Raw genomic sequence first — 15369 nt, forward strand, 5'->3', positions numbered from 1 at the left:
AATGAACTACCATATTCAATTTCAATCTCATTCTGTTCATGGTGTAACTCAAACTTTAACATTAGTAAAAGCGTCTGTTACTCCACATAATAACTCTTGAACGAAAACCTATTTTTGGATTCTGTTGCTTGTAATGTATAGCGAGAGAGATTATCTTGCCGAATTCGTTAATGGCGTCAGTCCGTTAACATCTTTATGCGCAACGGTAACTTTAACGGTGGGTATCCATATTCCATGTATGGAAATATGTGCATCTAGCGTATGATCCTTTTTACTGTCTTTATCAGAGCAAATTTCTCATCCAACACTCTGTGGTATCATGTGTGGGCAGTTTGATAAGTAACGTGGATTGCATACTAATAAATGGCGCTAACGTCACATGTATATGTTATCATAATGTTTCATTTCTATGAATAAACAATCTGTGGTTTCTATGTGTGTGTGCTAAATATTTTAACATGTGCATATTACTGCATGTGCATATGACACAACGTTATGGGAATCTAAGGTAAGAAATGATTTAGATGTGTGTCCAGTTCGACGACCTGTTTGAGTGTTGATATTTTTATTTTTCAATCATTCTTCTGGGCTAGTAAACACCTGAGCATTAGCCACCGGACTTCGAGATCCTATATTTTTAATACATTCGTAAATTTGTGACATGGGCTAGAGAAGACGTAGATAGGGAAAGAACCAAGACCATTTCAAGTCTGAGTAATTGCAGAAGTAAGGCTATTGAGACAAAGTTTAAATATCCACATATGTATATTTATGTAGACTATTTGTAGTACTAGTTCAATCAGTACCAGTCACGTTCTAAACGTATGTTCCGGAACTGTGCTCAAAACCGAAGTACGCACTCGAACCTCGGTTCCCTCCACAACTTTTTATGGATAATAGTAAGTAATTATTTTCTGCTTTTTTAAGTACTTTTATTTTCCACTTTCTAACGCCTTTGTTGGTCAGTTAATATTGTTTAAAAAAATGTATTGTGCTCTCCCATCGGAAAGTGAACTGATGACTGTACACCAAAAGCGTACGTGCTAGCCACTAGACCAGCGGGGGGGGGGGGGGGCGTCAGTCATGCACTCTAGCCACTAGACTATTGAAGTGGGCGATTACCATTGCAGTTCGGAAACATTTCCTTGTATTACGCGTAACCCAAGTAATAATCTCTACGAGTATTGTTCTGGTTGAAGTTTAGGGTTCCTTTACCCGTGATCCTGATGACAGAACTTTCTTTGTCTTTCTGCGATGAGCTTTTGCAAGTCAAAAATTTTCTGCAGGAATTCCAAAATAAAAAATCAAGACGATCAGTTCCAGCAGTAGAAACACTTGTGATTGCTAAAAAATATGCTTTATACGACGTGAAAAACAGTTCAAATGCGAGTCGTCCGTGCATTTAAGACATCTATACATAGCAGGCAGGTTTTTATTCTTTTCTATTGGCTATTTTATTTCCTCTGGCAGTTTTTTCTGCACAGGCGCGGCAAATTTTCTGCGATCACATCGCAGATCGCGGCATGTTCTGCTATGGGGCCCTATAGTTTAAGGTGCGATTCGATACACCGTGGTGCGTTTAAATGCTCTCACACATGTGCTAGCCACTATATTTGTAGAGTTGATTGTTTCAGTATCCGTAATGAATGTTAAAAACATTAGGAAATGAAAATAATTCAGCATAAGTACAACCAAACCCAGTCAAAGGGCTAAATTGTTTCAAAATTTGAATTAATTGAAAACCTTTTTCTGCACAGCCACCCGCCCCTTTTACATTTAGATATGAAGATTACTATCTTCGTTGTGTAACATTTCACAAACAAATTTTACACAGGGGACACCAAAATCTTGATTTATCAAATGAGCCTGTATGAAATACACATGCAACTTGTATCTTCCATAATTTACATACATAATACAAATAATAGAACGAATTTCCACAATACTGAATAATAAATTTAAACCTGCAATTTGTTCAAAATATGGGGCACCATATCTCGCACTGAGTGAACTAGTATTTTTTACAAATTAACGCATAATGAAATCAGATACCAAAACATCGCGAGAAATATGGAATCAATTTATGTATAGGAAGTGTGTTCATTTGGTCAAGTTGTGATAGCTAACCAAGCCGGAAACTACGACACTGACATCTCTGCATTGGTTAATCACGTAAGACTTGAAAGAATTTACGAACACACATTTTCTTTCCAACTGGGATAATCCCTTGACGAGAAAGAGTCAGGTTCAATTTCAGTAGAGTAAATGTGATTCCAATCACTGACTTGAAGCAGGGGCGTCATTTAGGAGGGGCAGGGAGGGGTAATTGCCCCCCCCCCCCGACTTTGAGATTTATATAGATTTATCAATAGAGTAGTAATAAATGAATGAAAAATGCGAAATTTTACTTATATCATGGGGTTTTGCCCCCCCTTCAAGCAAAATCTGAAATGACGCTCCTGACTTGAAGGTCTCATATGTTTACTACAGCCTTGATATTATTAAGTGCTGCCTTATATTATCTTCGAAATTTAAAATGATTTAGCAGAAAGTTATTTAGTCATTATTACATTAATTGAAGTTAACAAGGATTATAAGAGTGTTCCGGGAATAAACTGACAAATTTCGTATGACCTATATATTCAGGGCCTTAAAAGAAAAAAATACACCTTTAATTTGGTCGGAAACGCCTAATTACTAAAACAGTGCTAATTTACGGTAATTAGTAGACTGGTCGTAAAGTGGCTACACTGGAAAACAACCGACAAACACTCTGCGCGTAGGGTCTGAATCTCAATACAAGAAAAAAATAAGTTAATGTCAGATTTTAGTCGGGTATATCTACTTACACACAATGACCAATTAAAGTAAACCACCCTACGTTCAACTCTACTAATTGTCTTAAATTTGCCGCAAATTTCCGTCCGAAGTTCCAGATAAAAGTTTTTCTCGGATCTAGGTCCTAAATAAGCATCTAAAGTTTGTCGCTTGTTTTATTCAGTGCAACCATCCTAGGACCAATTTCACTAATTACCCCATCTCCGTAACTAGGCGTTTCCAACTGAAGTCGCACATAAACTTTTTTTTCATATTCAGATCCTGATCACGTATGCGAAGTTCGTCGGTATGTTCTAGAAACTCCCTTTATAATGTATAATTTGAACCTTAAAATATATAAAACTATAATTACGTCTGTTGTGTTGTTCAGTTGCCAAACTTGGTCCCTTACTTTGAGAGAACATAGATTTAAAATAGTTGAAAATAAAATCCTTAAGCGAGTACTCGAAACCAGGAGGGACGAAAATGGCAGAATTTTTAGGTTTACCTAACGCTGCTACTGTCATGAAGTCTAGGGGGCTCAAGTGCGCACGTCACGTAGGCAGAATGGAAGAAAGTAGGAACGCTTTCAAAATTTTAACTGGGAAACCTAATCGAAAAAGACAATTAGGAAGGCCTACGCAAAGGTGAGAGAACAATATTAAAGATGGATCTCGCAAAAATTGAAATACGAATCCAATTGGCTAAGGACAAAGGTCAATAGAGATATTTTGCGAATGCGGCATTGAATCTTCGGGTTCCAAAAGCCATAGAGATAATTATATAATACCTAAAGCTTCGTGGAACTAGATGGTGGTCCCAAATTCGATCCCGCTATGGAAGCACATATTTTGGTGTTAAGCTCGCATTGAGAAGCGACTGAGAAGCTACTTGAATTAAGACGACTAAAGACAAAGAATGCATATTCTAATAGAAAATCATTACATACGGTATACGTTTATCCTTCGGATTAAATTGACACACAGTTCCTTCATACATGATATTTTAGAGGAGACAATCTATTCCTCGGTGCAAGTTTACTCAGAAAGACGGAAATCATTATGTTGATAAATAATTTTAGGAAAAAATTTGGCCCAAACTGTATAAAAAATGTTATCCACTTTTACTAGGGTACTTTGAGAAGAGCATTGGTTTCGTGACTTACAAGGAAGTTCGGTTACCTGAGAAATTGCATACAGGCGAGTTACACGTACACATTTTGGGTTCTACTTTGTCAATATTGCTTCAAAATAGGCAAACATGTATTTAACGTACTTTGTTTTTCCCATGTGCCTAGCCTTACAAACTCACACACACACACACACCAAAAAAAAAAAAAAAAAAAAAAACTTTCAGTTCTTTTGTTTATATAGCTACCTCCTTTGTTTGAATTCAGTGGTTCGCATCAATTCCCTCCTTCTTCTCATTAATAATCATGCATTCATACTCATAACACTTCACTAACAGTTTAAAATGTGCGAACTTCAACATAAATAATACTTTCGAACAGAAACAAGGAGTTAACTGCCGCAAATGGAGGCGCCGAAATACGAAATTGAAGGAGAAATAACACAATTAGATGAAACGTAGGCATGAGAATAATAATAATAATAATAATAATAATAAATAAAAAAAAAGAAAAGAAAAGCTAATACTGGTCATCAGTATAGGATGATTAATTAGGAAGAAAAACGAAGTTAAATTCTGGACTGTATGAGTTCGTGTATTGATACAATATTAGGTAAACAGGCAATAGAGCATAATATGGCAGTGTTTCAAATCCACTGTCTTATTAAATAACCTAGGATGTGTATGCTACAGTAATGCAGGGAAATCAGAAACGTACAGCAGAAACTAAGAGGGGAGTTGCATCATAACCAATATGGTGAAATGGGTCAAAATTTTAGATGCTTTTTCATTTTATGGAGGCATAAACTTGTAAAACCCACAGAAGAAATACGTTACTTGATTTTACAAAAGGGTTGTACAGGTAATCGAAATATACCGATATCTCACCTGTTGCGTGTATAACAAGGTAGAAATACAAAGTTCTTTACCATGTAGTACTCCATACGAAAGACATGATTAAGTGAAGTGCTATGTCAAGGCAGTGCACAAAGTGTAGACAGAAGTGTCGCAAAGCTGTGCCATACACAAAGCATGTGTTTTTCCACTATTCGCCTTTATGCGTATACCACCGTCACTGATGTGCCTGCTCCATACAGATGCAACCCCTCGCTATAGCTCGGGATCTCTTGCTGCACTCCTGCCTTGATTCGGTAACATAGCATTCGTGCTTTTTAGTGACCACCTTTTTACTTTTTAGTAGTAAGTTGTTTTTACGTTAATTCGTGGTTTATGCACTGCAGTTTTTATGCCATACCTGCACACGCTGTGTTTATACTCAGTCCTCTTGAACTCAGTTTGCATCCGTTAATGCAACTCTTTCCTTAAGAAACACTTTTTAAGTCAGCAAGAGCACCTTTCCTGCTAAGAGAAGGTCTATTTCATGAATATAAGAATAGGGGACTCCGCTCTCAATCCCCCCTCTAAAGATCTATTTACCAGTACATAATATTGTAATAGTGTTGTTTATACTGCTGGTTGGAAACTAGAAGAGACCGGATTCATTGTTTTCGTTACTTCTGAATGGTGGATAGTTTGCAGCACTTAACAGTTGGAAGGCATAATTTTGCGAAGTAATAGAACACAAGACGCTAAATATCTAGGGAAGAGCAAAGAAAGCATGGAAATAAGAAATGTTTGCAATTAAACGGCGTGACAAACATTTTGGCATTTGAAGGCGGCACTCCAAGTTCCCTTTAAACGCTGCTACCAAATGAGAGGTAAGCGGTATTGCCATGTTTATTTTGTACACATCCAAGTCTATCCTTTGCCACCTGATCGCGCTGTAGTTCGTCTGCTTAGCCATAACCACACCCTTTAGCATTCGGCAACATCGCGTCAGAGCTTGCGTTTTATTCGTTTCGCTGAAATGCCAAGATGTTTGTTACAGGCTTTAATATTTAAGAATGAACGAACGACGGAAATGATAGAGGAGTAACTCTAGGTAAAGTATATTAAAATAACAAAGAAATGACAATACAACGTTCAATAAAGGTTAATGTAAATCTAATCCGGGACTGCCATCTACGGAAGATTAAACGAAAAAATTAAATTACACTCATGCTTACCACTGCACATTCCTTTGCTTATAGAAAGATCGTATGGTATTTAGAATCTTCCCCAACTCGTTTCATGGCTCTAGAGCTGAGTACCTTGTCTTTGTCTAAATTGAAATGAAATATTTGAGTTTTACGTCCCACGATCATGTCGGCTAGGCTAAATGAGACGGTGATGATGAGAAATGAATGAAATGGTAGAATAAAGAAAGTGGGAGGAAACGGGAGAACCCTGAGGAAACCCACACACACGGTTTTGTCCACTACAAAGTCCACTTGGCGCGAGCTGTAATCGAACCAGGGATCCGAAGCACCAGAGTTGGACGCTCTACCACTAAGCCACCGCGGCCTCCTTTTTGTCTAAATTGTGATAAAGGTAGAAAACAAGCCCTGTGGGTCTTCTAACCCCCTTCACTCGCTCAGCTATATTTCATGAAGTAACACTGAAGATCTCATATGTGCGAGATGGGGGGAGAAACCAAAAGATACCCGAAAAAATCCACGGATGTTACAAAATAATTCTTGGAAGAACCCAACATAGCTACTCAGCGTTTATTTTTTCACTTTCATATTCTTCGCTATCACTTACCTTCCAGAAATGTTGTACACGTAAGTTACGGAACTTCGAAATTTGGGTACTCTTTCCTTCTCGTGTAACACGGTTTCAAAATGTGTATGGGTATTTTTCAAAAACCTGTAAGTTTGGCCACTCCATCAGCAGGTTGTATGTAGATGTAAATACTCCGCTCGAAAGTATGTATATTCTTTTATTTATTAAGTGATGTGCAAAGCGCAAATTTACCATTCTCCTTGAATCCAATGAGTCTCTCTTAGGAAAAGTACGTATATTGAACTCTACATTATGCTTGTTTGGGAAACAAGAGGTGTAGAACAAAAACGTAAAACATTTATTAAGAAACTCAGCACAAGTTCCAGACACAGGTTACTGTAATTTCCACGTATTTCGATTTTCTGAATTTACCTTGTACCGTACTATATGTTTAAGTGCAAGGATAATTTTCGTAAGTGCTAATTTTTTTTTGAAACCTAGTAATAATATTCATACTTTATTCGTCGATTATCTTACAATTTCAAGCTATTACTAGCTTCTTTAAATGAAAGGAAAAAGTAGCAGAGTATGGTCCCCTTACAATGAATGTACATGACTTGTTTTAATTACACTTACTAGATACGAAATTGGGCAGTCTCAGCATAGGAATTTGATACCTTACATAATTGCTACTGATATTTTTAGTTACATCAAAATAGATAGCATTTTAAATATTCCACATTTTGTTTCCGTAATATTAAAGTGATCAAATCTCTTTCTCACCTTTGTACCGCTTCTGCGGGATAAAGTTTCCACAAGATTTATTCCCTTCAAAAGTAACGATGCCATCTTTAGGCGATTCCTTTCAATTGCTTATTTGCTTTCCTTCGTTTCTACGAGTTTCTACTGTCTGTTGTTGACCTACAACTTTAGTCAGTTTCGCTATATAAAATCATCCCAAGGTTAATTAGTATATACAGGAATTTTCTCACATTATGAAACATAGAAAAGCATTTTAACTTCTTAATTCAATGTTGTTATATGGTAATAACCTTAGATTGGAAATTCAATCAAATTGAATTAATTCCAACTATTATCAGTGATTGTCATTGTCATTTTTTTTTAAAACACGATTTGCTCAGTTCTTATTTTGCTATAGCCTGCATAAGGGAAAAATAAAATAAAAATTAAACGTAAATCTGATTTCAAAGCGATCTGTGAACAGACCCAATAACCTCATAAGCAAGTACCATGTTTTTAGTAAACATTCTTTGGAAAAATAAATAAATAAACAATTTCGTCAGAGGATGCGTGGAGAACATTTCATATTCCGACAGGAAAATTTACGCAAAGCTATTTCAAGTATTAAAATATTAATTATAAAAATAAATTTTTAAAAAAGTGCTGAAAATTAGGCCTATACTATTAAGCTTTAATCTTCACCAAAATTTATTACATTACAAAATTCACTTTTAGGCTATCGTAAGCTTTTAAATATTGGGGGAACATGCCACATTTCGCATCCGCAAATTATTTGAATTGCACAGTATAGTTTGCTTTGGTTCAATTTGATAGAAAAGATTTAATGATTTATCGCAAGTCATGCAGTACAACGACAATAATAATAATAATAATAATAATAATAATAATAATAATAATAATAATAATAATAAATAATGTACGGATTTGTATGTAATTACATATTTTTTCCTTCATATTAGGTTCGTCAAATCCTTAAATGTTTGTGATTCACGCCTGTTGGATGCTTCAACTCAAGTTTCATATTATATATTTTTACATATTTTGACCAATATTACATATTTCTATGGTTTCTACATATTTTTTTTTTTTACATAAAACTGTCTTAAAATTTTGCGTTGACTGAAATTTGAACTTAAAATAAAACAAAATAAACTCTCCAACTGCAAGGCTTCCATCTAGATTCAATTTTGTCATGTCCATCTTTTCGTTTCTTTACCGAAAGAGAAATCTCTCTCTCTCTCTCTCTTTATGTGTCAAACCATGTTTCGCAGAATTTTTTCCGATAACAAAAGAAATATAAGAAGAAACAAGTAAAAATCCTCCCTCCGAGGTACATTAGCAGCGCCCTTTATTCTCAACTCTGGAGGAAGACAGATCACGTGCCTGACAGGCAACTGGCCAGGAAATTCCTAAAATGAAGTCTATTTGATTGTTATCGGAGGTCGGACGGGAAAAAGATGAAAGCAAATCCTGCAATTCAAGTTAAAACTATATGCTAGTGTGCTTCTAGGAATTTACTGAAAGAGTTCGTTCCAAGAAGTTGGCGACAATGACAATATCATAACAGGTAACATAAGCTTTCAAAGAACTTCGCTTGTTCAACTGAATGACAGGAGGACAGTATTTTAGTATTGCAGTTGCAAAACGCACGTGTTCTGTATTGACCGTCGAAGTTAGAAATGGCTCCGGTTGCCTCAACTTTATCCGCGAAATTGGGGTCGTGGGTAACTATCGATGATGTGTTTACTACGGATGGTAAAGTGGTGTTGTGCTAAGTGTGCGATAAAAAAATAATAATTGGATGTTCAATGAAATCTCAGTTAGAACAACATGTACGAAATGTACTTCATGCAAGAAATAAAAATTTGCGAACTGCAAAAACACAAGTACTCTTGACACGAATGCATCAAGATACTTCAGTGAGTGAGTTTTTCAAAGACTTGTGCCAACCAATGATAGCAGCAAACATTCCTTGGAACAAAGCTCAAGTGCCAAAATACCATGCTTTTCTGGAGAAGTACTGCGGGCGTCGAATTCCTGACGAATCCACTCTTCGAAAGTGTTGTCTCGAAGTTTGTTATAGGGAAGGTATAGATACCATTAGGGCAGAAATAGGTAGTTCATACATATTTGGATTTCTGTGGACGAAACAACAGATGTTTTGGGACGTTATGTAGCAAATTTAGTGACTGGAAAGTTAAGTGAAGATTCTCCATCTAAATCCTATCTTATTGCGAGTAAATTGCTGGAACGCACAAATCATTGCACGATTGCTCGCTTTGTAAACGATGGTCTTAAAGTGTTGTAGTCGGGAGGAGTTCAGGAAGAAAAAGTCCTTGTTCCGTATATAGACAGTGCAGCGTACATGTTAAAAGCTGCTAGAGCACTTAGTTTTTTTTTTTTTTTTTACCCTCACTTAATTCATTTCACCTGTATGGCCCATGCTCTTCAGCGTGTTGCTGAAGAGGTGAGAGACAACTTTTGCGAAGTAAATCAACTAGTTTCTTCCACGAAAAAAAAAAAAAAGTTTGTTAAGGCGCCACAACGTGTTCAAGTTTACAGAGATCAACTGCCAGACGTGCCACTTGCTCTTCTCCAGAGCCTGTGCTTACGCGATGGGGCACTTGGATACAGGCAGTACATTTCTATAATGAACATTTTCAAAAAATTAAGCCTGTTGTTCATTCATTTCCATCGGAGTCTGCTGTGTCAGTTGGCATTGCTCAGAAACTGTTTGTCTAGTGACTCAAAAGTAGCGTGTGATATCGCATACATAGACAGCAATTTTGGTTGGTTACCTACAAGCATTAAAAAGCTAGAGACTGGTGGGCAGCCTCTTCCGGAATCCATGGAAATCATAGAGGATGCAAAGAGACTGCTGCAAGGTGTGTGTGGAGATATAGGATAAAAAGTTCGAAAGAAACTAAATGCAATGCTGGAAAGAAACCCGGGTTATGACAGTCTATTAGCAGTGTGTGAGATTCTCAGTGGTGAAACAAGAAACCCCCTTAAGATATTTCCCCAACTACATCCTCCTGTTGAAATACGCTCCTGTTACCTCATGTGATGTGGAGAGATCATTCTCTGCATACAAGAATATTTTATCCGATCGCCGAAAAAATTTTACTTTTGATCATTTGGAAATGTACCTTGTAACCCATTGTGCAACATCACACAGTTGAACTCCAGGCACATCTTTTGTAAGTACTTTATTTCAAATTTAAAATGTTCATTAGTGGAAATATTCTTCAATCTTAGTTCAGCTGGTATTGTTTAAAAGATATAGGACTGCTTTTCCCTGTATGAAATAAATATATAAAACAATTATTAATATAAAACAATTATAATATATAAAACAATTATTATCGTCTTAAATTGCTTTCAGTATTTAAATATGTATATTGCGTATAATTCATTTCAAGATTGGGCCGTGGTGACGGATGCACAAGTAAAAGGTTCTAGATTTGCAACGGGACCACACGACACCACATGAGATTTCTGACGTACAAATGCCGCAAGCATTGCTTATCTCGGGACTTTCCTGTTTCTCACTAGCCGATTCATATCTTCTTTCATTCGCGTCTGATTTTTATTATCCTGAAATCAGTTATGTCAGTGACGTATGGCTGTCTCAGCTGATCAAGTATTTCACTTCATTGGGGGACTTGCATTAAGCAGGATAAAGTGTAGTATATTTTCCTTTTTATTTTCATAATTCGTTTAAATATTGCATACTCATACGCGTTTTAATATTACGTTTTCATAAATATGTAACATACGTAATATTACATATTCTTATATTACATATTTCTTACATTTGTAAGCGATTTTTGTTACATATTTAGGGGGTGCAATTACATAAAAATCCCGACTCTAATAATAATAATAATAATAATAATAATAATAATAATAATAATAATAATAATAATAATAATAATAATAATAATGACTACGATACACAAGTACAGCGGGAGATTTTAAAATGATAATAATGATAATGATAAAAATGATAAAAAAATACCTATATTAGTGTCGAATCTATAGTTTTTGGGGTCACTTAGAAAAGTGACACTCCAGATGTAATTTAAATTCAAGTTCACCCCATTAGCACCCTGAAGGGAGGTGTGAAATTGTGACATGTAAAAGTATTTGAAAATTAACAATATTAATATAGAATTCATAGTTTTCGGGGTCCCTAAGTTGATTTTCGACCTCCCTATACCGTAAACGGGGATGATCTGATACAGATGAAAAGTTTAAAACGGTATATTAATGCCTTATCAAATTATATTCCGGAACTTTTTGTATACATTCGATCGATCATACTGTAAGCTGCCACAACTCTAGTCTAATGTTGATTGGCGCTTATATTTTGCAAGTGGAAATTAAATAATAATAATAATAATAATAATAACGCCCGTTATGCAGAGTCGTTTTGATGTATGATTAGCGAGATACTAAAGGCCTGACTACCGCAGGAAACATGTTAGTCGAACCCTTTAGTATGGCACTAATCACGCATCAGAACGATTCTGCATAAGGCCCATGTGTTTCGCTTTACCCTACCAAAATGGGGATGTGAGGCAGAAGAGTTATTTATAGGTATGGGACGTTCCATGTCAGATCAACAAGGCATCAGACTTGATCATCTCAGATTTTTGTAAAAATTGGTGTACAGCTTTATTACAGTGGGAGATGAAAAAATCCCAAATATTACTTTCCCCCTGAAAGTGTCTCCATACAGGGCGTTCAAAAATGTCAAAAAATTGCATTTTTTTTAAAATTACAGTGATTGTTAAAAATTGTCATAAAATGGTTAATATGTGCACTAGAGACGTGAAACAAACGCCATTGGAAAGCTTAGAGATTACTCTACAAGTTGTGCTATATAAAAAAACTGTAAAATAAAAAAATATCACTTCAAAACTTCAAATTAAGATTTGAATTTGGCATAGAAATGTCCCTCTGAATTTATTCAAAATTGTTCAGATTGTAGTCTCATATTTGTACTAAAACACCACAAAGTTGTATTTTGGGCACTCAATGGGATCCGATTCAAAATTCGACATAAATCAAGCATTGCACGATATTGACCATGTGAATATCTGGGTTCAGATCGATAACCATTTGCCTGGAGTTATTTACCTGCAGCATCAAAGGAATTTATATTCAATTTCATTTGTTTCTTGATGTATTCATTTGAATTTACACCTTCTGAGTTATTTAGAGAGGTATTACGTTTCCGAACAGTACTCAATACGAGTCATTATTCTTGTTAGTCAGTATGGATGTTTCTAAATTTATATTGGCTACATTGATACATGTTATTTCGATTCCTTTGTTTCAGGATTGCTGTCACAGATATGTGGAAGTGAATAATTGAAATAGGAAAAATAATTTCTTGACTAATTCTTTCTGCTGAAAGTGTGTGAAGTGATTGTGAGCAGTGTCACTGTGTTTCGTAACACATCTGATACAAATATTGTGAAAGGGAGGAAAATATATCCCTCCCTTTCATAATATGTTCTATTATTATTAAGTACTGTTTGGAGACGTAATACCTCTCTAAATAACTCAAAAGGTAAATAATTGTGTAAATTCAAATGAATACATCAAGAAACAAATGAAATTGAATATAAATTCCTTTGATGCTGCAGGTAAATAACTCCAGGCAAATGGTTATCGATCTGAACCCAGATATTCACATGGTCAATATCGTGCAATGCTTGGTTTATGTCGAATTTTGAGTCGGATCCCATTGAGTGCCCAAAATACAACTTTGTGGTATTTTAGTACACATATGAGACTACAATCTGAACAATTTTGAACAAATTCAGAGGGACATTTCTATGCCAAATTCAAATCTTAATTTGAATTTTTGATGTGTTATTTTTTATTTTACAGGTTTTTTATATAGTACAACTTGTAGAGCAATCTTTAAGTTTTCCAATGGTGTTTGTTACACGTCTCTAGTGCACATAATAACCATTTTATGACAATTTTTAATAATCACTGTAACTGAAAAAATGCCGTTTTTCGCATTTTTAACACCCTGTATGGGGACACTTTCAGGAGGAGTGAGGTAATATTTGGGATTTTTCATCTCCCACTGTAATAAGGCTGTGTACCAATTTTTACAAAAATCCAAGATCGTCAGGTCAGATTTTGCCACTTCATTGGTTGATTTCACATGGAATGTCCCGTATATATCACATCAAAGCAGAAAGGGGTCTACTGAGGCATAGTAAAAGGCTGCAAAAAATAATGAAATGTTCCAAACTGTATTTCGGTTATACGTGTGAATAATTTACATATATTTAAAAATGTATTTCGGTTATACGTGAGATATAATTTACATATACATACAATGCTCAACCAAGTGATCTGTTTTTCAACGGAAACACTATTTCTTCTCAGAGAGGTGTACAACAAGGTGATCCCCTGGGCCCAGCACTTTTCGCTATAACCATTCACTCTTTAGTTAAATCACTGGATACCGAATTAAACATTTGGTACTTAGACGATGGAACAATTGGTGGTGAACCCGAGATAGTTCTTTCATCTTTAATAGAAATAAATAAGAAGGCATCACTTCTTGGCTTGCGTCTTAACTTTTCTAAATGCGAGGTGGGTTGTCTTAGAACAGATGAAACCGCATTCGACGAAATCTTTAGAAGATTTAATGAAGCTGCACCAGGCATACGCCCTCTAACAATCCAGAATGCTTGTCTTCTAGGTGCTGCTCTCACGTCGGAAGCACTCACTAACGTGCTATTGAATAAAATATCTACTTTAGAATTGTTCTTGTCTCGACTTCCCTGAATTTCAGCCCATTCAGCATTTTTTCTTTTACGAGCATCTTTATCAATCCCTCGCTTAACCTATTTTTTACGATGTTTTCCATCTTGGCATTAGAGTTCTTTGCTGGAAAAATATGATACTGTCCTGAAAACTGGCCTTGAATCAATTCTGAACTGACACCTCTTGGACACAAGCATGTTTACCTGTTGGTTTGGGCGGTCTTGGTATTCGACGAGCTGTGGATATGGCGATTCCTACATTCTTAGCGTCATACCACGGATCTCTGCGTTTAATCGAAGCTCTCCTTCCACAGGGTTATTGTTTGGACCCAGATGGTTCAGTTCAAGAAGGCTCTAATAAGTGGGCAAACTTGGCAGATACAAGCCTTCCGGAGATTAAGAAAAAGTGTTATCAGTCATCTTGGTATACACCAATTGCATGTCAATTACATAATCATTTGTTACAATATGTTGTTGTTCCGGAAGATAAAACCAGGCTTCTTGCTGCCTCGTCTCCCGAAGCGGGTACATGGTTGATGGCGATACCTTCTCCGTCTTTAGGCCTTCATTTGTCAAATGAAAGCTTTCGAATTGCTGCAGCCTTACGTTTAGGCTTAGCAGTTTGTGAGCCTCATCGCTGTCCAGCTTGTGGGGATGAGGTTAACCAACGTGGCCTGCATGGCCTTTCATGCATGAAGAGCGCTGGTAGATTCGCCCGACATTCCTTTGTAAACGATATAATACTACGAGCCCCCAACACAGCTGGATTTCCTTCAATACGGGGACCTTCTGGTTGCTGTCGTTCGGATGGAAAGCGACCGGATGGGATGACACTAGTTCCATGGATGAGAGGAAAATGTTTATTGTGTGACTTCACATGCGCTGATGCATACGCTCTTTCAAGTCTCCCTCTGTCAGTATTGAATGCTGGAGCTGTTGCTAATCGCAGAGAAGCTGAAAAGCAAAGAAAATACAACCACCTTCTCGAAAAGTTTGTTTTCACTCCAATCGCTATTGAAACAAGTGGTGCTTGGGGTGCAAGAAGTCTTGAATTCATTAGGGAGGTAGGAAGACGCAATTCTTGTGTTTCCGGCGAAGTTCGCTCCACATCTTATTTAATACAGCGGATATCCGTTTCTATCCAACGTGGTAACGTCTCGTCGGTCCTGGGCACTTTACTACCTGGCAAGGAACTGGATGAAGTGTTTATACTCTGAGGGGCTATAGTTTTTCTTTTGACGTTATAATTACATAATTA

General features: G+C 36.3%; 1 protein-coding gene across 2 annotated transcripts in view; it reads right to left on the reverse strand.

Annotated features, from left to right (window-relative positions):
* ScsbetaA (Succinyl-coenzyme A synthetase beta subunit, ADP-forming) overlaps positions 1 to 7517 on the reverse strand; it is a 58425-nt gene extending 50908 nt beyond the window's left edge. The window contains exon 1 of one of the 2 annotated variants that reach the window (XM_081769550.1): positions 7333 to 7502. In XM_081769550.1, the coding sequence (XP_081625676.1) occupies positions 7333 to 7398 (66 nt within the window). In that variant the 5' untranslated portion in view covers positions 7399 to 7502. Of the gene's footprint in view, positions 1 to 7332 lie in introns of both variants that reach the window. The other variant, XM_081769549.1, reaches the window with a different exon arrangement.
* Positions 7518 to 15369: the final 7852 nt, after the last annotated feature.

This window comes from Thermobia domestica, chromosome 8, assembly GCF_964235325.1.
Source record: "Thermobia domestica chromosome 8, izTheDome1.hap1.1, whole genome shotgun sequence".
NCBI classification, from domain to species: domain Eukaryota; kingdom Metazoa; phylum Arthropoda; class Insecta; order Zygentoma; family Lepismatidae; genus Thermobia; species Thermobia domestica.